This window comes from Zosterops lateralis, assembly GCF_965231275.1.
Source record: "Zosterops lateralis genome assembly, chromosome: 8".
In the NCBI taxonomy this organism is placed as follows: Eukaryota; Metazoa; Chordata; class Aves; order Passeriformes; family Zosteropidae; genus Zosterops; species Zosterops lateralis.
Genome location: NC_139768.1, coordinates 14538538 through 14564911, shown reverse-complemented (window position 1 = coordinate 14564911; position 26374 = coordinate 14538538). Strand labels below are relative to the sequence as shown.

The 26374-nt window shown below is 47.2% G+C and overlaps 1 protein-coding gene across 2 annotated transcripts; it reads right to left on the bottom strand.

The window, feature by feature from the left end:
- Window positions 1-751: 751 nt before the first annotated feature.
- ARHGAP19 (Rho GTPase activating protein 19) lies at window positions 752-26299 on the bottom strand (the record flags this gene model as incomplete). 2 transcript variants are annotated; one of them, XM_083866675.1, is made up of 12 exons in its annotated part: window positions 752-3469; window positions 3945-4013; window positions 4481-4573; window positions 5168-5266; window positions 5956-6144; window positions 6875-6940; window positions 7883-7969; window positions 8487-8713; window positions 9257-9466; window positions 9811-9891; window positions 13829-14094; window positions 26238-26299. In XM_083866675.1, 12 exons carry the CDS (start codon window positions 26297-26299, stop codon window positions 3413-3415), a joined length of 1506 nt encoding a protein of 501 aa, XP_083722801.1. In that variant the 3' UTR covers window positions 752-3412. The 2 variants fall into 2 exon arrangements, with proteins under 2 accessions (XP_083722801.1, XP_083722802.1); XM_083866676.1 differs by lacking the exon at window positions 26238-26299 and adding an exon at window positions 16916-17004.
- Between the last annotated feature and the right edge of the window lie 75 nt (window positions 26300-26374).

Sequence of the window (26374 nt, the reverse complement as noted above, 5' to 3'; positions counted from 1 at the left end):
TCTCTAGACTCTCATGCCCACTTTGAAGTGCACAGAGGCCCGTCGCCTCCTGCTCCCTGAGCTCCAGGGAGATGGGGCTCACCATTCCCATGACACCCAACTGCAGCCACGGGGGAGAAGGGGGCTGGCTTGGGGCTCAGCCCGCAGGAAGGCAGCGCCGCTTTCAAACACGCTGTGCTGCTCCTTCTCCTGCTTGTTTTTCAATTGCATGGTGAGGATGTTAATGAGTGTCTGAGCTATGGCAGGCAAGCCCAGGGCATTTCAAACGTGGAAGAACTTCACAGAGAAATAATCTGCATAAAATCTGAGACTCCATTATTAAGAAGGAGGAAAAGAAAATGCAAGCAGAAAGCATCCTCTCTCAGCAGCCAAGAGCGGCAAGAGAAGAATGGCCCTACAGAGAAAAATTTATTCATTTGATCCATTATTTATATAAAGTGTTCTTTGTAAACCTGATTTCCCATCACCCTGGATGACAGCAGGGGGAAAACAGGAAAAGAAGAGGTCCAACTTCATACTTCCAAGGGAAAGACAGCCTGTCTGGGCACCCTGTATCATGCAAGTATCCCAGAGGCTTTCAAGTCCTGGTGTCATGGGAGGCCAGTGCCATTCCTGCAGGTGGGCAGCACCTCACCAAGCACCCCCACACTTAAGAGCTCTGGGCTTCTAAGCAGACATTTCCTTCTTTTTTAGGGTGGATTGAAGTCCTTGTTGTCCCAATGAAATTGCTTAAGCCACCAAGCAAAACCACTAAAAATAAAAGCATTTAATGTGGTGTTTTCACATGAACACACAGAAAGGCAACAGTCTGCCTTTCAGTACTGACACAGCGTATATAAATAAGGACAAAGATTAAAAATACTTTGGAAATGATAGACTCTGGGAACAGTTAGCGGCTGCTCTGGGAAGAAGCATCCTTATGAGTCATTACACAGGGCAGACAAACGAGACACATCCAAGCATGACTAAAACTCTCCCGTGCCTGGGAGACAGTGTGAATGCATTGGCACTGCAACAGCCAAGGTCCTAGGGGTGGAATCTGTCAGCCACCACCATCCACAGCATGGAGAGCCCAGCACCATGGCCTAAAGCCCATGGCACTGAACCCCTCCCGGGACTGCCCTGTCTAGAGACAGCACCCAACCCCTTGGCAGGTAAGGCATCTGACACATGCAGAAGGCTTGGCCAATGCCCCATAGAAAACTTTTCTTAGAGCTGAACAAATCTCAGCTGTGCCAGAAGCCAGACAGAGCACCTGAGCTAGAGCCATCAGTAAGGGGGGACAGTGGAGAGTTACATTTGTCTCATCTATTTGAGAGCAGTGAATTTAGTTTTAGGTACAAGACTGCCTTGCCAAGTAGTCACCCATAGAGACATATGAGATATGCCAAGTAGGGACAACGAGGAGAGGAGGAGTGAACAAATGCTTCACCCAGCAATTGCTCCCAATGCAAGTAAGAGCAGAGATAGCAGGAGCAGACCTGGCTCTCCCTGTGCTGCCACTTGACCTTTGTGCCTCATCTCTGCTCAGAGGCAAAACCGAGATTCCCGAGTCTTTGCTAATAACAGGCTGCAGGACAGGGCAGAAGTGCAGTCAAAAAAACATGGTGCCCTTTGGAGATAAAGCACATAGACAGCTTTAGCCTCTGGAGGGAATTATTACAGACACATCCAAAAAGCACATACTACTACCAGAGAAAACAGCCTCTGCCCTTCCTCACAGCATCATCATCAGTCTGGTCCCTGAAGAACCACAGCTCTTTCTTTGCTGTGACAGAGGCTCCTAACACCAGCAACTCCCAACTCACACATCTACAGTCCCCCTACCCCCTATATTTTCAACACTCCAACTTGGGGTCAGACTGGGGACAAGTATCCCTGATAAAGTACCAAAAACCACCCTGTGTACAGAGCAGCACAAAGATTTGTATTTAAAAAAAAAATTCACAATTAAAGGTGACAAATTCCAGCTAAGCTGCACAGGGCTCCAATGCCCTGTTCTGACAGCTCCAGCCAATCAGACTGAACTCCCTGTTCATATCCCAATATTCACACCTCCTGCCACCAGTTGTTTCAGAAAGCTGTCAAGAGCAGAGCTCTAACTCCTGCTGGCTGCTGGTTCTTAAAGATTAGAAGACAAATATAATTGGATTCCAGAGATTACTTGCTTTGCTGAGAAGGGCTGAGAAGCGTTTAGATGGTCCCCCAGCTGATTAAATCTTTATTTCACAGTAGTGACCCTGTGTGTATCCTACCTCAGAGTGCTTGCAGACAGGTTCTTGGCAAGACTGGCTTACTGAAGCACTTTGGCTTAACGAGGCCACTGACATTGGCCAGCTGTGACTGGGGTTTATCCTGTATCTAGAAGGTTTCATGTAATTTCTGCAGCTCAGACCAAAGACCTGAGCCCAGCTTCAGCCCTTTCCCGCAGTTTAATGACTAATCAGCCAGTTGCCTTACCAGCCATCCAGATATCTTGAGCCAAAACCTTTGTCACCATTTGCAGCAGATCACAAATGAATGGAGCCCTCTCACCTCTCACACTTTTCCACACACAGCTACAAGACTCTGCCTGCCCCAGGAACCCTAACTTCCAAAAATTAGGCTGTTCTGCCCCAGATGGCCTTTGCCAGCCTCCTGCTTTCCTCAGCTTAAGTGTCCTTGGGTGAACACAAAGCCAAGACACTCCTTGTACAGAACTGTGCCACTGAAACATGAAGGCAGTGAGCAAGGGCTGCCTCCAGCTCATGCTAAAATAGAGGGATGAGTTTATTGGGTAAGCTGCTTTCCACTGGCCCTACTTGAAAAGATGGCATCCAGAGTCTCTCCTTCCAGGCCCATCCTGTGTGCTCTGTACCGTTTGTGCTTTCCAGCCCTTTGGAAACAGCAGAGCAAAATGAAGCCAAGAAGAAGCAGAGAAGGGCATGCTTCCAGAGGAAGACTGGAGTCAAGCTTAGGTGTCAGGATGTAGGTAAGGGTTACAGCCCATCATTCTCACTGCTAACAGGGCAGAAGAAGCAAAAACATGCCAACATGTTAAAAACTCAGTGCAGAGAAGCAAAAAAATACAGCCTAGCAACATTACAGAGAAAGCTGGGAGTGCACACAAGGCCCTGCAAGGAGCAGGGCTCTCCTTGTAAGCAAGCACTCCCGCTCTTCCCAGAGCCAGCAGGTCAGACATGCTGCACAAGTTTTGGTTAGATAGTGGTTTGCCCCACAGTAGAATGAAATATAATTTATATACATAAAGAAACAAATCCCCGCAATCTTTGCAAAGGTCCAGTTTAAAGAGTGCTGCTGTATTGGTGAGGGTTGCCGTGAGCCTGCAGCACTCCCCTCTCAGTGCAGCACGTTTTCTATTCACAGCTTGTGAGGCTGGGCACTCCCCACCCATGCATTGGTGCGAGGCGATTCAGAGGGATGATGAATCCTTGGAAAGCAGGCGGGCTCGCATGCGTCTACAGGATCCCTGTAGCAGAGAATGAGAGCAGTTGAGTGCTTGAGACACAGAATACCATGCAAAGAAAGGCTGACATTCTCCCCTTGCAAGGACCCTTCCCTGGTGTCAGCCTCCCACACCTTTTGCTAAAGCTCTAGATGAGGCAGTGAGCAGATGGGAACAAACACAGCAGTAAGTCTTGGGCTGCACCAACCTCTTCTCCCACTGCCACCCTGACAGGCTGTTAGCACTGTCCTGTGCTGCCAGCTTCCCTCTGCTTCCTGCAACAGCCAGCCTGCCAACTCACAGGCAGAAGGGCTCTAAGACCCTTCAGGGTCTGGTTTCCAGCATGTCACCTGCCTGCAGCCTGGCACAGGGCAGACTGCTACGAGCTGGGGCACCACAGCTGTCACAGAGCCTTGAGTGTGTGCTGTCACCTCGGCAAGCTTCAGCACACCATGTTTCCCTCAGGAAGAGGAATGGAGGGTAAGGGGAAATGTCTCACCTCTTTCTGGCTTTCCAAAGACTTCAGCTTCGCCTGGGACATATGAGCTGGAGAGCCACATTTCTGTAACTGGACAAGAGAAGGCAATAGGAGTAGAGAGCTCTGTGAATGAACTGGCATCCACAGCCTCCCCTGGAAGCAGCCTGTACCACCAAAGAGCATCTATCACCCAAATCCACTCTTGGTTTGTCTGGGCCAAGGGACAATCCTACTGCATACAGGCAGCAGGCTTTGTGTGGAAGAGGATGAGAGACGGAAGGGAGCACAAGACAATGCCGCAGGGCAGGACACAGTCAGAGAGACAAGACTGGAGTAGAGGCCCCATGCTGTCATCTCTGCTCTGATGCTGTCCTTGCCATCTGCCCTGCTCTCCTCGGAACAGCTTCTCTGCACCTTGTTTTATCATAGAGAAGAAATTTTGAACCCTTCTCTTGAGCAGAGAACAGCTCCCCATGGATCGCTGAAGTTGCAGCAATCAAACTCCCCTCACACACTTCCCCACCAGCAGCTTCAGTGGTGCTGGGAGCAGCTCTTACCAGCTGGACATTCTCTTTGCTGACCCGCACAGGCTCTGGTGTGGTATCTCTGCTCTTCCTCTCCATGATAACTGGAGTTCCCAAAACTTTCCGCTGTTGTAAGAAGAGAGGGCTGTTGGCTAGTGCTTAGAGTGCAAAGTAAAAAAGAAAGGGAAGGAGCAGGATGCATTGCTGGTAAGCAGTTGAATGCTGGGAAAGAAAAAAAGGAAGCCAAGCTGGGACAAAGATTGCAAAGCAGAACCACCTGAAATACCACACTACTAGGCTGAGCCTGCCTGATTGTAAAGGGTTTGGGAGCTGACCTGAGGCCAGGCCAGGAGCCCAGCCTGTCGGAAGCAGGTACATGCTGCTGTAGGGCAGCCCATAATGTGCTAAAACCCATGCTAACATGCTAGACTACATGAACAGCTCCCTGTCAATCCTCATCTGATTTCATCTCAGGAAGCAATCAATTCTCCAGAAAGATGCATAGATCCTACAGCCATGTATTTCAAGATAATTACACTTTACACAAGCCTTATTGTCACTGTACTGCCTTTTCTGTCCCAGTGGATCTGTGTTGTTTGACAGGCAATACTTTGAGGATTCCCTACCCTTTGAGGGTCTCATTCAAGGCAGGGCAAGTCAGAAGCAAAAAGCAACATCAGAAATTCAGAGAGGAGAGCAAGGGTCAGAGGCTGCTTTTACCTTAATGAGGCCGCTGAAGGAGCGCGAGCGGGTGCGTCGCGGTGCTGGGGATGTGGGCACATCAGAGCCAGGAGTCAGAGCTGTTGGATGCTTATTAAACTAGGAGGAAACATAAGGGCAGTTTGTTAGCACAGTTATACCTGTCCCTTACTGCTGTGTGCTGCTCTACCCGCTGTCCCAGAACTCAGTTTTCCTCCTTTGCCCCCTAAAATGAGGGTGAAGCAGCTCAGAACTGCAGGAGGAAGAAAGCAGAGGAAGGCCACACCTTCCACCCAGGATTACAGGGAGTTTGGGTGCAAATGTTCTTTGTGCTGGCTACCAGACTAACCAAAAGCAGCAGATGTTGGGAGCAGAAAGAAGGCTGGGTGGTAGCTAGAGGCTGGCAGTCATGACTGGTGCTGACCATATTGACCAGTCTGTCTGGTGCAGCAAGTTGTCTGATACCAAGAGGAGACCAGTTTGTTTACTCTCTGCAGGCAACAGGGGAAGAAAGTTTTCCATTTCTGAGGGAGGAAGCTCAACAAGGCCATGATCAGGACTGGGAAACTGCTGGCTAGCAGGTCCTTAGTTTGAAAAACAGAGCTCAAAAGCACTGCTTATTAGTACAGGAACATTCAGGACACCTCCTCCTCCTGTCTTCTTACAGCTCTGCCCCATACACAGCCCAGAGCCCACTTTCCTCAGCCTGCCCAGGATCAGGAGCAGCTCTCAAGAAGGCCCTGTCTTTAGCCCTGTGCCCAGGATTGTGCTGACAAGCACACCCCAAATATCTTTCCTCCCCACACTACCTGCCGGATAAGCTTCTTCTTCTTTGCAGAGTCAGGCATATTGTGGACGTGGTGGAAGAGCTCCTTCAGTGCCTCCTCTGTGCGCTGCTGGGTCTCCTCCTGATGGCAGGAGTCCAGCCGGCTTCGCTTCTGAGACTTGAGGGGCTGCAGCTCCTTGGAGCCAGAAGACGTCAGCAAATCCAGGTCGTCCTGGGAAAGCGGAGACAGAAGTCGTCTGCCATGCTTTAATCCCAACGAGCCACCCATCTGAGCCTGGCTAGGAAGAGTCTCATGAGCTGCCTCCACCCCAGTGAATGCACAGGGCTGTGTTTTCCCTACCCCTCTGCAGCAGCACTGCATCAGCAGGCCCCGTGCCAGGAAGAGGTGACAGCAATACAAAGGTGACCCCATTGCTTCTTCCCTCCCCTCCCAGATGGGAGCTGCAGAAGCCCTTCCAGGCTTGAGAAGGGTCAGTGCAGCTCCTTGCCATGCATCTTCCCTCTTCTGCAGCTATATGAGGCAGGGAAGCATTTGCTGGCAAGACACAAATGTTGTCCCAGCGGCAGCAAGTAGCCTTTATCTCAGCACTTCTGCCAAGCATCCTGGCCATGGCAGCAGGCATGTCTGTCTGTTTGAAAGGCAGAACCCTGTGAAGGAGCAGGTGCTACATGTACTGGGCACAGGGAGCAGGTTTGCTGCTAAACAGGGGCTCGTAGCTTTCCTTTCCTGTGCTTTTGATTAACAGATGCTTCAACTCTGTCCAATTTCCCTAATGCAGCTGCCTGCACTACCACACCATATGCTTCTCTTGCTCCTGCCCTGACAGATCCTCTTTCATGACGTGGTTTGTTTTCAGCTTCTATCACTCACAAAGATCCCTTCATAGCATCACAGCCTCTGCCCTTTCATGGAGGGCAGGTGCTGCATTTGCTGGCCTTACCTTTGATGTGTGGGCTCTGGATCCCAGATAGTGTAGCCTGGCACACTCCCGGATGTACACCGGAGCCTGCGACGATAAGCAGAGAACAGGCTAAATATATGTTTAACATCTTTGGCCTTGGGACAACAGTGGCTCCAGCAAGAGTTGCTTTTCAACCATACAACACAAGCCACTTTTATCAAGACTCAGCCATTCTGGGCAAACAAAGCTGTGGAATTTCATCTCCCCAATGCACTCCCTGTTCACAGTATCATTTACATGCAGACATTCAGCACAAGTGGAACTCAGAGCAGGGAAAGTTCCTGTGGAACCCTGCTTGAAGTAATTGCCCCAGCTCTGAGCTGGCCAAACTGGGGCCTGACAAAGAAGGTAGAAGGGGAATTCTCCATGGGAGGACTCTGCAGCAAGCAATGCCTCCAGTGACCAGGAAGGCCCTGAGAACTGAGACCGAGAACAGATCCTGAACAAGAGACTGTTGTAGAAACATTTCCTTGGAGAAACAGTTGAAAGCCCCAGACTCCTGACTGTCTTACCACAGCACCCTGCTCAGAGCTGGACAGTGCCTGTAACAACAGTGGGCTGATGACCATTTGCAGAGAAATTCACAACAGAACAACCCACTGCATCAGGTATTCTGCTCTTGACAGCACTCAGGTAGGACAAATCCCTTTCATTTCCTGATCCTGCCAGAACCTGAGTGCAGCCTGGTGTGTACCTGCCCTCGGGAGCCAGGTTTGCTGGCGGGCAGCAGGTGCTGGTGTCCAGCAGAGGGGAGTGTAACACTGCACCGTGCTGCTAACCTGCCCTGGCAAAGCCACCTCCAGGGCTGCCTGCCCAGCAAAGATCTCCTCCCCAGTCACTATAGGAACAGTTTCTTGTAGAAAGTCTCCTTCTACAGCAGAATAGAGCCCACAGAATATACACTCAACATATAGGATCTCTCTGGACAAGGGGCATTCAGTCTCCTGGTGATGGAGGCAGGAGAGCAAGATGCCAAAGCACACTTACCTTGAAGAGTTTCTGAGAATGTTTGATCATGAAGGTCACTCCATTGTTTAGCTTTGTGATATTTTCCTGAAGGTCATTTGCTGTCACCTGGCAAGGGGACACAGCCAAAGGTGTATCCATTAGAAGGGGAGGAGGACGGGGTCTCTTCTGGGACACAGACACACACAGTGCCATAGCAGGAGATCTACTCTGAGGTGATAGGGAGGGCTTATAGCACGTCAGCAGCAGAGCTCATAGAGCCAAAGTTGCTCTTAGAGGAGAATCAAATAACTCTGTGGCCAAACAGTTCACCAGCAGCATAAGAAGCCTTGAAGAGTGATCTGCAAGGTTTTTCTGGAGCTGATATTCTAAGAAGAAGTATGACTGTGCTGTGCTTTCAATCTTACTGGAAAAGAAGATGCATAAATTGCAAATGAGACCCATAGCAAGCCTGGGCTGAACAATGGGACTGAGTCCTGCCAGGAGGCTCTCATCTCTCCATCATAGCCTCCTACTCTCACATCATTGTGTCACTACTTAACCTTCTCATCTTGGTTTTTCCCCTGCCAAGCCTTTGCTTTTTACCTTGCAATACCCCACCCACAGACACTGAGGCATTGCTCACATTTCTGGGCCATAGGATGTGGGGTGCAAACATGAGGGCAAGGTTGTGGGCAGACATCTTGTTCTTGTCCTGCTTCTTGGCAGTCTGGTAGAGCAAGTCCAGCAGCAGTTTCAGCAGGCTGCGGTTGGGAGCGGGAAGGATCAAAAACAGCAGCTGGAGGGCTTCAATTTGGCGCTCTTTGTCTGGAGTGCTGGTCTTATTCCCCTTCTCATCAAACAGTGTCAAATCTGCCGAATCACAGGGCAGAACATGAAGGATGTACATTACTTTCCCTCAGAGCAGTCTGTTGCAACTGCTTATCCTTTCCTCTTCATATACAGATCTCCTACAAACCCCTGCACAGTTCTTGGCCCACCATCTCTCTTCCCCCCAGCTCCCAAGCTCCCCACTTGATGTGTTAATCTATGCTACTCCTCCCACAGAACAACAGAGCTGCTAAGAGCTGTGATGGCTTGAAGGCAAGATGGAGGAAGTTCACATAAGGTAGTTCAATAACAGTTATTAAATACATAGAAACCACAACTTGCTCAGAACCCTGGACATAAAATAGATGGAGACCCAGGTTATCACTGTGGTATCTGAGAGAAGAATAGTCTAGACAGACTTGGTCTGATTCATTAATCAGCTCTAGTCTTTCCATCACCAGGCTGAGGTGGCAGGAAGATTCCTTCTTATGCTGCCTTTAAGGAATACACATCACAGCCTAGTGTGCTTTCTAGAAGGCCAATTCCAATCCTTCTGCCCATCACTGCCTCTTGCTGCCCACTCACCTGCAATTTTGAGGTGGGCATGGAAGTGCTTGTGTGTCAGCAGCGGCTCTGGTAATTCACCCAGGAACATCTTAAGTAGGGTGGCCACATCATTGGAATGAAACTCCCCAGAGTCCAGGTCAATATCTGTACCACTGTTCAGAGCATCCTTCAGGATCTGTTGCCTGATGCTGTTGCCTGGCACTCGAAACAAGCCTTCTGCTCTTAGATCTGCTCAGCAGAGGGGAGAAAAAAAGAGCTCTGAATAATCAGAGGCTGATTTCCCACCTTCTTACTAAAGCAGTTTCCTCATCTTTCCAGAGCTTGACAGCAAACCTCAGTGAACTGCATTCAGAGACATGACTTTAAGCTGTCTCCAATCAGTAGAGAAAGTTCTTGTACAAAAGGAAATAGATCAACATATATGCTAGGCAATTCTGGGGAACAGTTGCCCAGTGCAGTCTCAAACTCCTGCTGCTGGAGAACTCAGAGTTTGTCACTGTCTCCAGAAGAGACCTGAAGTGGGCCAGACAGACACCCATTGGGATAGGAAGACAGCAACCAGAGCCACTTACTTTTGTGCAGATACTCGATTAGCTGGGAAACCTGTGCAATGCCTTCTTCTGTCAGTGGTGAGCCAAACACCACCCCTTTCTCTGCAGAACAGAACACAAGGTGTTCAGGCAGCTCAGAACCCAACAGCCACAGAAATCAGTGCTCCCCAAAGAACAGCATTTCAACATGCAAAGACCAGTGCCCCAATGAAGGTCACAAGGACCCTCACAGATGTGAGATATCACAAACACTCTAAAATAAGTCACTTCATCTCACCATGCTGTACTCACATGGGCTTCATCATCCTGCTTCTTACCTTACTTTGATTACAGCTTTTATCAGCTAAAGCAATTATTCTCTATCCCTTGAAGAAAAAACAACACCAGGACAGATGCTTCAGTTTAAAATGGCATGGAATTTACAAGCCCAGACCTTATGAAAAGAGCAAAGTGGGAAAGGCTGGGAAAAGATGTAAGCCTGGACAGCCCTGATGCCTGCCACATTGACACACTCCACACCGAGAAAGAAATGTCCAGATTAATCCTCACTGTGGCTTGACATGAAGTGGAGCAGAAACAAGAGTTGTAGCTATGAGTTTATGGGAGGGGCAAATAAGCACTGCTGGGGAGAGCAGACATAATCAGACTGGCTCAAACTAGCTTCCTTTTCAGGCATGGGTAAAACATGGAATTTCCTCATCCCAGTGAATCTCTCTTCCATGTCAGCTGCCCTGGTCTGAGTAAAGCATAAAAGCTGAACGAGGCAGAAGGAGAGTAACAAAGCAATAAGCTGGGCTCCTCTCACTCTTGGAGTCTGTTCCCATCTCATGGGATTGAGATTGGGCATGAGCTGTCAATTCCAGAACTCCAGTAAAAAACACAGGCTATAGTCCCAAAAGATCAAAGCAACTGAGCTGAAAGGAATGGGATCCCTGCAGGGAAGGAAATATTAGATGAGAAGTCCATTTAACTGAGGGGCATTTGTTGAACCAATGTAGAATACTCTTGTCTACAGAGGAACTTCCCAGGTGAGACAGTGATTATCCAGAAGGCCAGCGTTTTCTAATAAATGCAACCTTGCTACTGAATGGATTTTTCTGTCAAACACACACAGCCAGTATGATCTGTCCCTCAGAAAGTGGCGACAACTCCCAGAGACTTTACTGGCTGCAACCAGAACTCTGGGTAACACACTTCCTCCCTCAGATGCATGTAGGTTTGGACTGGAGACAAGATACTGGATAGACTGTACCACACCATGCTGACTGGGACTGAGAACTGGAACCAGGTACAGAGCTGGTTTGTCCTGCTCTTGTACTTAGGCTTCAAAGAGACAACAGATGTAAGAAAAGAATATCCTTCCCTTCTCCATGACCAGACTGTCAGGAACATGGGTCACTTCTGAGTGCAGGCTGGACATTTGCACCATTTGCACTGAAGGTTTCTCTCCTTACTGCTACAGCTGATACCCCAGCAATCCAAGCAATGAATTGGTCTGATAAAAGTTATCTCCCCCACAAGCTTTCTCTTGCTTTCTCCCCCCCTACCCCCCTATGTCATTTTGATTTTACTTGCTTTTGGTCTCTTGTACTACAGATCTTACTGCTCTGTGGTGTTGATGCTCACAGCATGTGAGAGAGACCTGGTTAACCCTATGCACTTCTCTAGCAGCCATCCTGTGTAACTAAATTTATTCCGCCTGAAGAATGTTCTGCTTTCTTCCAGGACTTCTGAAATACATGGTAAGCCACCAGGAACTCCAGCCTCCTGTTAAATCAAGAACTTTCTGACCTCACTCTGATAAAGCACATGCTTCAGTCTTGCAAGAGAAAGGAGAGCAATGCCAGCTCTTGATCCACACGAAAGATCTGAAAGGTTTGAGTGCAAAGGGAGAGAATGATCGGCAAAAGATTCTTGTCCTTGAAGAAAACTAAACTCATTAGACATTCAACAGATAGAATCAACAGTGGCCAGGAACAGAAGAGGAAAATACATCTTCTTGAGACATGCAGGGCTTGACAAATTTGATTTAGTTTTGAAGTCAGAAGCTGGTATCTGAATGCGAATTTGATTCTCAAAGAAACTTGAAAGACGTGTCTGGAGAATGGATGTTGCATTACAGAGGCTTAGATGTTATTGTACTATTGCTTCTGAAACTAAGCAGCACCATGAGATTGAGTTTCCTGACGCTCAAAGAAGTTGTAACTATTTGCAGTTTGATCAGGTCTGAGCTCCATGGTCCTTGGCCTCTGGCTTTAAGGAAATAAAACTTGTTTATTCTAGCTGGTCTATAACATGCAGAAAAACAAATGATAGCTCCAAGATGAAACACACAGTACATGAAACTGATTTTCTCTGTAGGCACAAAGTTCTTTTTCTCAGAGTTTGGCCAAGGAGTTCACAGACAGTGCCTGTCAATGCTGGGAGACACTGCCGTTGCAGCCTGGGAGTGCAGCCAGCAAACTTGGAAACATCTGCTAGCTGTAGTGACACATGGCCATGGAGACATCTGAATGGGGAAAGGCAGAGCTCTGGGGGAACAGAGTCAGCAGGAGACGTCAGGTCTGATAAGAGCAGAGCTCCAACAGAGTACAGATATTTTAATAAAAAAATTGAGCTGGAGAAGGCTCAACAGCCCCTGCTGGAAGGTTTTGACAAGAACATGGGGGTTTCCATACACAATAAGAAAACACTTTCAATTTGGTTACTCACTCACTTCTGTTTGTCAAGTGGCAAGTGCTTGAATTTAAGGTGTCCTGCTACTCTCTGGGAAGAGGCAGAACCAATAATAGGTATGGGCACAGTCTAACTGCCGTTTAGGGGCAGCACAAAGACCTGTTATAATGGAGCAGCAAAGTAAGTCATGACAATATTAAGTAATTCTCATCTAAGGATGCTAAAAGACTTCATTTGAAGTCTTTTATTTTCCTAGGGTGAGTGTATATACCAGGATTCTTGCTGTGTCAGATAGAAGTGGAGGGCTGAAGTCACCACCAGAAAATTCTGCCTGATCAGTGGGGCTGCAAAGCTTGTCCTTATGAAACACAATGGAGGAATAAGCTTGGTAGAAATTAGACAAATTATATAATGCTTAAAGACAGAAAAAAGCTGTAGTCAAACTATGCCATAGCAATACCTCCCTTCTCTGAGATACAATAGCAGAACTGCTCAAAGGAAAAGGAAGACTAATCAGAAGTGCTCAACCTCAGACTGCCAACATCTGAAGGCAGCTCACAGCTTCTCTGCCAGCAGCCAGCCAGTCTAAGCTGGGAAACCAGAGCTGAGGAGGAATGTGAGAGGCCCAGATGGAGGCTGCTTCTGTCTAGATGAGTGAGAAGGTTTAACTGAACTTACCAGGAGAACCAGACTCCCCTTGAGTGTGGGGAAAGGTGAGAGAAGACACACACACACACCTAGAACATGCTTTTAGTTTCAACAAAACAGAGTGGTAAATGCCAGCCATTGAAGAGGAAAGGATCTGAACACAACCACGCTCAAAAGAAGACTTCTGTGAAGGGCCTGGGGCTAATGTTTCACAACCAACAGAGCTGAACTTGAGAGACTATAAGAATAGTCAGTTTAGCAGAAGAAAACTCCAGTGGAATGCTTGTCTAAGAGAGAAAGAGAGATATGTCACCTCCCAGAGTTAAAACTGGGCTTCATCGGTTAATCTGCAGAGCTTTGTCACTGACTCACTGGATTGGGACATGGATCAGAGCAGCACTAGCATTTGGATGGAAGATGCTTACAGATTTCTGAGCTGCACAGTGGGGAGCTGACCCACTGAAGCCAGCCTGACACACACCACAGCAGGAATCCCAGAAAGGTATTTTCAAAGTGCAGGGCATTTTTGGGATCAATTTCCTGGCCTGCTTTGCTCCTTTCTAGAGGTGGCAGCCCCAGAGATTATGAAACCGTAGTATTAAGCATTCCACACGAGCTCAAAACTACAGGCTGAAAGTTTTATAAACTAAGTGTAACAAATGATGACAGCATCACTCTAAAGGTGGGCACCAGACTTCATGGCATCCATACTCACCCTTGCGCTTCAGAGATATCAGAGAACGAAAAAATCCAGAGGCCGTGCTGTTTGCTCCAGGCAGCTTTGGGTCCTCCTCTCCCATTAGCTGGGCCAGCTCTGCTCCAGGTAAATCAATGAGCCTGGTGATGTTGCTGACAACCAGCTCTGTGAACACCTCTGGTTTTTCATGGCGCAGCTTTTCCACAAAGAAGTCAGGATTGAAGATGATGGGCTGGCTGCGGAGGGAGGAGTCATTGCAGATCACAAAATTGCAGATGGCATCACTGAAAAGAGGGAAAGAGGAAAAAAAAATACAGTAACTCCTCTTCACTTTGGTTTTTACAGCCAGCTGGTCTGCCCTGAAGGAGACATTTGCTGACATAGGAGATACCAGTCTACAACAACAGCACTGTCTGACTTTGGTGAGTGCTCAGCACAGCACAGTTACATTTCCCTGTGGAGCAAAATAACTTCTGGACTGTTTGTACAACACAGCCAAAGAGTGTACAACACATCAACAGAGTGCTGATGACATAGACAACACATGGCAACACCCAATAAAAACTTTCACTACATCTACATCTCTACTACTTGTTTCACTGTATCTACATCATACTAGCTCTGGCAGAGATGACACCCAATATTTTACATTAACTTATTGCTTAAAGTCATAAATAAGTTTGGTTTAATCTCCCTTCCTCCCCAGAAATTCACTCCCAGTGGCCTGAAAGTCTGAAAAATAATCTAAATTTTTTCATGGCCAGCTTACACTCATCAGATCCCATTGCCATTCCATCATACCTACCTTTGTATCAACAAATAGATAGTTCCCATGTCCTGGGACTTGGTTTTTAAGGTCATAAATGTGTGTAACACTGAACCCTCAGTTTTGCTGTGGGTGTGGTCAAATGCTCCCAGGTGACATGCTGCCAAGCCTTTGGTTACTACTCTCTGCCAGCTCCACACTCTGGAGCAAGTGAGAACTCATTGTCACGAGCCATGCAAGATCAATCCTTGAGGAACCTCTACTAACTTTTCACATAGATCATCCCTTTTCAGCTCATCCAGTTCTTACCTCTTTGTCATCCCTTCATGTCCTTTATCTGACCTCCCTATTCTCTACTGACAGCTACTTTCTTCATTTCATGGCTTCTCATGTGGCATGGGAAAAGGGATGCACCCAAGACACTGCTCTGCTAAGAGTTATCTCAAACGGGTACATAACTCTACCAGAGGATAGGTACATTTACCATGTTGAAAATCAAATTAAAGAGTTATCAAAGAGATATCCCATGTTAATCAGCACTCTTAATGCTCATACTTAACTTTTATGTCAATTTCCATCTACCTCTAGGTCTTCCATTACCATCTTCCCACCACTGTTTGAAACATTTTCATGTTTCTTAAGTCAAGCCTACAGGCTAAAGTTGCCCAGCTTGCTTCTCCCGCCACTCTTTTACTTAAGGGTGAGAATTAGTGTCATTATTCTCCAGTCACGAGCTACTGTCTTGATTTCATACTCAGCTGTGACAGCCTGGCTCTGGGAATGGATGTGCCAGTTCTTCCAGGGCTCTGGAAGGAGGATCCCCACCCACTCAGCTTGCATGTACTGTGTGTTCACCCTGTGACATTCCCCAATCCTTTATCATTCTTTAGTTCTTCTACAATACTTTCCACTCTATATCCATCCTCAGCTGTGAGCTCTCTCACTGGACACCATTTTCCAAGAGCAGCTGCCAAGTGCACAGTAAATAGGGATGCTGTGCTTATGTACCAGGGATCACATCAGTCCCTTAGATGCAGATGTGGGGCAACAAGTGCTCTGCTGAGCACTCCCAAGCCCATAAAGGCTTTCCCTTCAAAACAGGCTTTTCTACAGAAGACTGCAGCACCTTGTTCTTCCTCTCCTCGCTGCTGAAGGGTGGTGGCAATACTATTGTGTTCAGACCATGCTGGGCACCCCTGCTCACTGCCCAACACAGCTGCCACCAAAAGTGTTTGCAGCCCATTGAACCTCACATCCATTGGCTCAAGAAACAGAACATTTCACTGCTACTTCAGAGACCTCAGCAACTTCCTGTTGTGATGTAAACTGACAGTAGCTCAGGACACGAGGACATCAAAGCACATCCTGGCAAGTTATCTGAACTCCAGCCCACCTCTGCACATTATCTGTGAACCCAACAGTTATCTGAGCTACTGCTGTACGTTTTTGACCTGAAAGACTATCCCCAGGATTTCCAGGATGCGTGATCAGAATAACAGAATAAAAGCTGGGACTCAGGCTCCACAAGAAGAAAGATACTTGCTGAAACAAGAGGAAATGAGGCTCTCAGCAACTCTCACATCGTGAGAATCCATACCAAACCCCCTCCCCTTTACACTGCTCTCCATGGATGCCAAAGATGCCTTCAAGAGGATGGAGAGGAAGAAGGTCTGCAAGGCAGACTGCAAGGCAAACTGCCAGGTCATCTAAAATTTTAGAAAGCTCTTAAAGGCTCCCAGCTGCCTGGCTCAGTGGCCTAGCAAGCACACTGCTGACTCCAAATGAGGGCCATATTTTGCTGAGCACCTCCCAGCCTGTTTTTCAGCAGTTTGTTATCTGCAATAAATCAAGACCAAAATGCAACAATTCTGTATCAGTTGCCAAAAAGCAACTGCCAATTGATCTGATCATATTCGCATTTCATTGCATAGGGCTACAAGGCACAAAAAAGCGCCAGCTCTGCCCACAATGTGGAGCAAGCCCTTTGCCTGAAACCCATGACAACTCATTCTGTGGCAATACAGATCCTGAGAAGGGTTAATAGCAAGTGTATAGGCCCAGTGACCCTGCCTGCAATGATCCGTGCACTGTTATTCACTCGCTAGCAGTTTTGTTTCCCCACAGAGAAGATATGCAAATACTTTGCAGCAGTTACATCAAGCATCACAGATTATCTCTTCCCTCTGACAATTAGATATCTAGATTCACAGAAAGAAAATTAAACAATTTTGTCAACTAGTACTGACTGATATGACTTCTCTGCACAGCCTGTGTTACAAGTCGCACAAAGTCCAACAACATTTAATGCAAAAATTAATAGAAAAAAATAAATTTCTTACATGAGTGCTGAGAGCTTTTGAAGAGGCATTAGGAAGCAGAGACAGAGAAAAGAACTTGCTCCTTGTTTCCAGCAACAAAAGAAACCTGCCTGTCCCAGCACAGCCTATGCAAATTCCACGCATGCTACGAGACACAAGGGCGCATTATTGGGTCTGAAAGGCCCCCTTGGCACACACTGGGCATCAGCCTTCACACAGGGACAAAACAGAAAAGAAAAGCTGGACAAATTGATTCATGTCTCTTGCCAAAGGCTGCGTAGCTGGAGTTTAACTGCAAATAATTCCTACATAGAAACCAGGGTTTTGAATTAGGACCAGCGTGGTATTAAGTGCTTTCCACCTGTATCCAAGAGGACTCCACAAAATAGATCCAAGTCTACCCTGTGTTTACCATGAGTAAAGCCATGCAAACACATTCCCAACAGCATCCAAGCACAACCGATGTTACAGCACTGGCAGGACAACAGCCAAGTCCCTTAACTGCACAACCCCATGCCCAGAAACCTTGCTGGAAACTCCCTGTGCCTGTCTTTCTCACTTTTAGATCCTTTCAAAGACAAAGCACATAGATCAGCCCCTCAGAGCTGGAAACAGCACCTGGCCATTGCTCCCTGCTGCTACTATTACTGTGCCACCATGTGCCGTTCATCCACTTCAGGATTCCTGTTCCACGTTTCTCTGGATTCCCGTCCAGTTCCCCTGCCTGCTGCAGCTGGGACCAGCCTTGTATACGCTTATTGTGATATGGCACTTCAATGAGCTACTTAATTTTGAAAGGTCACTTTATTAGCAGCTCTTCCTTGCACAGAAAATTTGCTTTTGTATCATTATTGCTAATCAAAATGGAAATGTGAAGCAAACCCCTATTTCTGAGCAAAGATAAAGCCCCCACTGGCTTTACACACAATAACCCTGCCAATCCTCACTGCTGCACACACCATAACCTTCAGAAAGAGCCATGTGCCCCATCTGCTGTTTTCATGTTAGAAAAGAGAGATGGATGTACTCTACCTACACTCACAGTTTATATAACAGCAGCAAAGGGGAGACAAACATGTATTCATGGAGTTTATTGCCTTTTTTTTTTTGCCTTGCTTGCAATTACAGAGTTATATTTTCTATATGCTGTGATCTCAGACTGCTTTACGACACGTCAAAAGACAATAAAATAAAGGAATAAATAGCTTCCTCTCCAGTCTCATGAATATAATCAAATCCCAATGAATAATAAAACCTTGTTCTAATAGGGTTGTGATTAAGACAGCAGATTAAAAAAAATGGGTCCTATATTGTGCTGAGATTCTTGCCATTCTAGTATCCTTCAGAGGCAAAGCCTGTGATCCCAGCCAAGTCACAAAGAAAGCTGTCTGTCACACACAGCGTTTTTGCTTCAGGCATGACAGCCCCATCATTTCATGGGGAGTGGATGGTGCAGGAGGTCAAAATCATGATGGATCAATTAATCCCTAAGGTAACTAGATCCAGGCCAGGGAAATGCCTTGGAAACTAGGACAAAAATGAGACTTTAACTGCCAAAACCTGGTGATCAAACCTGTGGTGCAAGAGCTCTGCAAGCAGGCAGATTACTTCACGTGGCAGTAAGCTTGCATTTGGTTAGGTGAGATGGAGCTGGTTTAGTGGCTTTCACAGATTTGATATTGTTCTAAGTCCACACATGTGACAGAAGAAAAGTTCAAGAAACATGTAATAGAACATAAGGAGAACAGAAGGCAAGAAAGAAAAGGAAGAGGTACCTTTGGGGCAAGGCATCAGCTGTGTTTGTCTAGCTGGGAAAGTGGATACACCGAAAGCTAAAGATTTCAGAGTTGCCTGATGTGTCTAATTCAGTGGGCAAAATCCATCTCCAGTGCCATTTTGCACTCTTTGTATGTCATCACTGAGGCCTTATGCTTCAGACACACCAGAGTAGACAAGTTTTACCATATAGGAGTAAAAGGATTAAAGAGCTTTTGAAAGTAAGGCAGATAATAGAAGAAAATCTCTCTATAATAATAAAATCTTTAGACTATAAGAAACAGCCAGGCTGCTACCAAATACTAAGAGCAGGGTGATATGCAGGCAGTGCTGAAGAACACAAAACACGAACAATTCTCTGCCTGGCTAAGCACAAAGGGACATGGGACAGATGCACACAGGCTCGGATTTCCCCAGGGAGGGAGAAGTAGCATTGTTTCCTATGTTGTGCCAGAGTAAGGAATCAATTAATGAGGATGTCTGAAGACAGTATTTCCAGAGCCAGATAGGAGCCATCCCAGATTTTGCAAAGAGATGAAAGAACCATAGTGGAATTATATGGAATCATTTTAAGTACAAAAGGACTAGAAGACAAATTATTTCCTAGATTAAAAAATAATAAAAAAATAAAATAGTCTAATGGGAATGGACTGCAGAGACACTAGAAGTGACTCCACAGTTAAAGTTGCTTTGAGGGCTGTACTTCAGACTGACATTCTTGTAAGATGGTGTAACAAAGATCACATTCAGGCCTCAGACTTGGCACCCTAACTTTTCACAGGATGACTGATAAGCCTCTGAAAAATGTCAAGAAAAACATGCAGTAATTTTTGCCCGGGGTTATACTCATAAGGTCTTCAGGGGCAGAGTCCTTTTGTGATGAGTACACAGTGCACAGCACAGTGGCACAGTGGGTGCCAATCCTTGCCTACTCTCTCAAGCCTTGACAAAAGTAAGCCTTATGAGATAACACTCCCTTTTTAATTTTTGCTTTGCTTTCTTCACATTTAAATAGCTTACACAGAGTGATTCAGCCTTTTGGCTATGAGAACCAGATAATAATATACAATTTAAACAGCAAGGAGCTTGCTAAGAAAGCTGCTGTTATGTGATGGTGGCCTGTGCTCAATAACCTGGAACTAATGCAATTCCTGGCCACCTTTTGGAAACCAGGTATATTGGTTATCCATGTCACTGCTATCATCTACGAATTCAATTTCTGTGTCAGTAAAGGACTCAGAGTAGATCTTGGTAACATTGGCCACACATCTGTGATGTGAACCTGGAGGAGATGGACCTATCTGAAAAGATAAAAGGGTTGGGAGGGGTGGGGGTCTGTGCTTTGGAAAAAAATGAAAATGCAATACATTACTAACGTCAAAGAAAACAGCAGTAGCAAGACAGCTTGATATATGTGAAACATCAAGAAATTTGCATTTCAGCATGAAATTTCTCAAGTTCGACCTGAGTGAATTCTTTGTGATATTTTTAATAATAGCCACTGGAATATTTTAAAGTCAATCAAGCAGTACTTCAATCAGCCATCACAACATCAGAGCATCCAGATGCCTTCTAGTGCTAGGGGGGAAAGAACCAAGGGGTGCCTTAGAGAGGAACTGCACGTTCACTGCATTGCTCCTCATCAAGTCTTCCCAGTGCCACCACCCCAGGTCCAGGTGCTCCCACACTCTACGATGGCTCAGCTACTAAGACTACCCAAGAGCCTGTAAAAATGCAGAAAGGCAGCTACCACCAGAAATCCAGTAATTTTACATTAAAGATCTGCAAGCTCATAGGTCTGCCTTAAGATCAGATTAACACAGTCGAACAGTGTTAAACAGGAATGCTGCTCTGATTCTCATGACTGTCAATGCATTTGTGTCTCTATTTTAATATAAACTCCTACTGGGAGAAGCTATAGAAGAACAGCCTTAGATCCAATCCTGATTTCACTGAAACCAGCACCAAAACTAAATCTTTTTAGATGGCAGCAGCTGCCTCTTCTCGTTACTGATCTGCTCACTTTTATCACTGTGGCATTGGGAACCTCGGTCACAGCTGGGGACTCCGCTGTGCTCCGTGCTGTACAAACAGAACAAAGGCAATACCCTGTCTTTAGAGGGCTGATAGCTAAATCTGAAATGAATGCTGGAGGGACAGAAAAGAGAAGGAATCCCAAGAGAAGAGGCAGCACTATCAGTCAGCATGACTGATAAAACTGAACTCTGCCAGCTTTTCTGTAGACACTATTAAAAAGGAGGGCGAGGAAGGACAGGGAAAAAAATCAGGTCACACTGCAGAGGTTTAGAAGAAATCCAGCTTTTGCGCAAGGGGTGACATGGGACTGAGCATAAAGGAGCTGGTTTGAAAGCTATCAGGCAGGGACAGCTGGGACATGGGGCTGAGGAGGCAAGAGCCGAGCTCCACGCACTGGCTGGGAGCTGCTGGTGAGGCCGAGACAAGCCAGCAGTGCCCAGGAGCTGGAGAAGCTTGGCAGTGCCACAGGGCACTCTGTGGCACATCCAGACCCTCACTGCAGGGTGGGACACAGCCTGAGGAAGCTCCACAGCCATTTCCCACCAAACATCCGTCTGCTGTATCCCCAGTGTGCGGGTGGATACTTTCCAGTTGTCAATAATTATAGCATTCCCTTATTCTTCTCATTTTAAAATGTCTTTATCTCTTTATTTCCCCATGTTGAGTGTACTGGATGGAAGTCAATAACAGGTATGGCCCAGTCCTACCTATACCTCCTTGGCCTCTAGCAGTCCAAAATTGCTGCATGCACCTCCAATTATCACCCTTATTCTTGAAGGCAAGAATCCAAGGGCTTCCTTCAGAGGCAGGATGAAATGGAGTTCAGAGGCCAGCAAAGACGCACCATCTAGACGCTTCTCAGTCCAGTAGCTCCAAGGTAGTGTCCAGGTCAGAGCAGAACTACCATCTAAACAATCCAGTTTACTTCTGACATGAAAAATCAAGCAATTACACAAAAAAACCAAAACAAAGTTAACCAGCTATTGTAGCAACCAGTCTGGGAACTCAGAGCAACCCAGTAAGGCAGGATGGATGTTTTCCTTCAGCCCTCCCACAGGATGATATCCAAAATTGGTAGCACCAGTGGGTGCCCAGAACACATTTGGGAATCCCATCCCACCATCAGCTGGTAGACTGGTGCTTGAGCAAATTTGAGTAGTGTGCTGCAGCACTCACAGGTTTGCTGGACTGCAGTTTCTTTTTCTGAACTGAGAGGATACTGAGACCTGGGTTAGGACCCACAGCCAGCTCCTCACAGTACTATTAGTGAGGTTTTGTAGTCACAGCCTGGCAAATACAGAGGACTAAGGTATCCAGGAATCACAGCTCTTGGTTTTTGTTCACTACAGTTCTGTAATTCCACAACGCTCTGGAGCTGCAGTGAACAAGCTGCATCCTTGCATCTGTGTTTTGTATCACAGTGGTGCTTGCAAAGGATGATAGCACATCAAATCCCTCCTCATCAGCAATCCTCTGCAGACACCACTGAGTATGTCAGAGGCCATATCCCTTGTTCCAGATGTGTAAACTCTTACAAGCTGGAATTGTGATGAGGAACACCTGGATGCATGCCAGCATTTAAATAAGCTGGTGACATCTGGTCAGGGCTGCCGAGGCACACAGATAAACAGGCTGGGCCCGCCACAGTGCAGCACAGCATGCGGCACCAGAGACACAGAGATACACAAAGCAGCCCAATTAACTCACCAAACTGAGCAGTATGGGGGCCTAGGGCTTTTGAAGGGGATCTGGGCAGGCTAGGATGTCAAAAACTGGAATACTGTACACAGATACCAGAATTCATATGACAATAAGCCATAGTGTCACTTTATGCAACTCTGATGAGATACAGCTTCTCTTCCCATCCCGCCTGACAGTTCATCTCTGTCTGGATCAACTCTGTTTCACTGCAGAGCCCAGGGAACTGTGATATATTTATACATGCTCCAGGGGCCACTCAAGAGAATGAAGAGTGGCGTGTGCATGAGGAGAGCTCCAGAAACCCCCAAGAGCTTGTGAGAATGTTCTGTAAAAGGCTTCTTGCTCTCCAAGGCACAGAGAGCCACAGCATGCTTGTCTCCTGCTATAAAATGGCTTGCAGGCTGTAGGAATACCCATATGGAAGTCCCAAACCATAAAGCTATGTTTCAACCTTCAGTATGAGCTCCAGAAAAACAAAAAGGAAAACTAATGCCATTTCCCCAGAGAAATTCCTGCCTCTGAAAATCAGAGCTGCCACATTACTGTTCAAGAAGAAAGGATGTTTTGGCTGGAGTCCAAATTATTAGAGCTTTATAGGCCAAAAGCAAACACATTAAAAGTTCCTGTAAGCCAGCTGGCAGGCAATAATTAAGCAGCTTATCACATTCCCTGCTATCTATAGTTTCTGAAAATAAAATTTATGAGGAAACTCTAGATGGCTTAATTGCAATTACCTAGTGCAGAGGTGAGAAAGGCCAGGAGTCAAGGAATGAGGGTTTTGCTCTTTAGAGCAAAGGGCTTAATGCTCTTGTCAGACACCACAGTAAGTGCAATGCATTACCAGGATGAGAGGCCAGGGACACGCCAGACCTGTGAAGCTTTGAAAAACTTCAGCCTATTTATCCCACCAAGCAGACACATTTCCTCCCATTTCTCTGCCCATGCTGATTTCAAGACTCCCTGTGACTTGGGAAACACAGAAACCCATAGTGTTACTCCCTAGGATCACAGTGCAGGTCTGGTAACACCCTGCACATCAGGGCTGTGCCTGAACCAGCAGAGTGTAGGGCAAGGAAAGGGCCTGGGCTCCCTGCTCCTGCCTCCAGCTGAAGGGCAACTGAAAATGAGATCCTATAGAATGAGCTAGGTCCAAAACAGCTAGAAAATATAAGGCCTCAGCTGTGACCAGGAGCCCAACTCAATATACAGAGGGACAGTATTTCCAAGATGTACTTGACTTCAGTGCAACCATTTGACATTAGCCAACATTTCCATGCTGCCCATCTCCTTCCCATCTGTTCATGTCACTTATTAAATCAACACACACTGAGGACTTTTGACCTTTAGGACAAGGCATTTGATTTCCCAGCAGTGTCTAGCACTCAGTGCTTCAGTTTCAGACTGAACTAAATGCCCAGCACCTTTAAAGGAGTGATAACGAAGCTCTGTGACATTTTCATAGGCATGTAAATGTGCACACAGCAACAAGGAAACAACCAGGCTGGCAAGGAGACACAGAGGCTGCTTTGGGCTATGTGGGAAGCAATGTGCCCCCTTCACACAAACAGACAATAAACTGAAGTGTAGCAGAACAAGGATCCTGTTGTCAAAGCCCATCCTACCCTGGATGGGAACAGGACAGGGTGTTACATGCAAACATATAAAAATACTGGAAATAGAACATGGCCTTGAGCTCGGTTCAGATGCATACCTCACAAGACTTGGACTGAGTATGGAGTCAAACACAAATCTAGGTCTCAAAGATTCTCATGAGGGCCGTGGAAAAGGGAATGTGTGAGTAAGATTGTCCCCAGCTCCCAGGCTATCTTCAGACAAAAGTAGCCATGTGTTCAGACTTGGCTTTAACTCTGAAATCGACCATTTTTTCTGCCTGACTCTCAGCAAGTCAGTTTGATTTTTTGCCATCAAGTCATGTTTACAGTGAACATTTTCCTATTACCAGTAAAACACAGATAGCAACTGTGAAAGGAGTTTCATAACCTGTTTATGATGTGAGCTCTTGATGTCCAGTTATGCAGTGCCATTCTATCAAGCCATTTTAGCAAGATGCATTATGGCTTTTTCCAGCTTCTTCCAGACTCATTGCTTTTTCCCTTCTGCTCATCCCACCCCGGTCATATCAAATGGCTGACATGAGTGCCTGGCAAAGCGTTTAGGCACTGCTTGAGTAGGACATTAAATGCATTAATTAAACAGACAGATGTTTCTCTTTTGAAATTGAGCAGCCTGGCACACTGCAATTTTCATTCTTGGTTATGGAGAACCAGGCAGAGGTTAGAGAAACCACAAACAGAAGAGAGAGACCTACAGAAATCATCTTTTGACGTGTTCAGTGACATTTGGTGAGGAGTTTAGGACAACCACCTTTTAATTCTAGTCCTTAAGTCAGCATGCTATAGTATCACACACACAGCATGCAAGCTTTACTAGCTAACTTGCACTTCTCTCCAGATGAGAGGAAACAGGGGTAAAAGCACAAAAAAAAAGCAAGCTTTATGGCCTGTGTGGTGATGGACCAGCAAAGCAAGAGATCGATTTTCTAGCGCTGCCTGTGGGCGACAGGCAGCGCTGGAGGAAAACTCCTACTTCAGGCTTTGCATTAACATAACCGTTTGCGGAGAGTGGGGGATAAAAACCGGTGGAATGTATCCTAAGGACAACTGCCAACATAGAAAAAAACAAATCGAGTCATTAGGCTGATCGAGGCCGTGTTAAAAATGCTTTATCCAAAAGGGCATTTTAAGTATCAGCTGTACTGAGTAAACACATCCCTTTACCAGGTCCAGCATTTTAGGCACTCCCTGCCCAAATACACTGCAATGATCACCTTCTCTTCATCCCTCCTTCCAGGGCAATGCTCTGCCCCAACCCAGGCACCAGAGCAGTGCTCCCAGATAAGCACAGCAAGTGCCCTGGGGAAGGGTCAGCAGTGAGCAGGATGGTACCACTGTGAATCAGCCCTCAACTATATTTATTTATCCATAAGAATTACCACTCAGAGGATACTCAGTTTGCAGCTACACACCACCCATACAGAGGGAGGAAAAAAAAAAAAAAAAAAAAAAAAAAAAAAAAAAAAAAAAAAAAAAAAAAGAAGTATACTGCAGCCTTTTAACAGTCATCCGACAGGGCAGTGTTCTAGCAAGGTGCTCATGCAGTCCTTGCGATTTTATTGCAGCAGTGACAGAATGGTGATGCATACACAAGTATGAGCTAAAGGTGAATTACGTGAAGCTTACATCGCTTGTGTGTTTGGAAATAACGCGCGTAGAGCGGACAAAGCAAAGGAGAAAAGCGGGCTGGATGCGAAGCAAGTCTATATAGTGCCATCACCCTACCGAAGCCCGCAACTGCCGAGAGCGGCTCTGCGGCTGCAGGAGGAGCGAGCCGGCCCGGCGGGGCCCGCACAGGGCAGAGCTCCCGGCCCGGGATCCGTCCCCTTGCAGCGGAGCGGGCGGCGCTTCCCGCAATGCAGCACCGGGATGCGGCGGGAGCGCTCCCCGCCGCGGGGACACGGGCCCTACCGCGGGGACACGGGGCCTACTGCGACACCCGCGGGACTGCGCGGCCGAGCTCCGGAGCCGCCGGCACACCGAGCCTGAGGGCTCCGTTAGGGTGCCGGGCACCGGCGGGTGGCGCGGCAGCGGGGACGGCGCGGCTCGCACCGCAGTGGGCGGGCCGACGCGCACGGACCGGCGCCTGCCCACCGGCTGCTGCGGGGTGCCCGACCCGTAAAAGGGCGGCGAGGGGCCAAGGAGAGCGAGCCGCGGGGACGGGGCGAGGGGGGGGCCCGGGATCCCGCTCCTACCTGCCGCGGCCGGACGCCGGTGCTCCCGCCGCCATCTCATACCTGCCGCTCCGCCTGCCCATTGGCCCGCCGCGCCACCCCCTCGGCCCAGCCCTGCTCGCGCTACGCAACGTTATTGGCTGCGACCGGCACCGCCC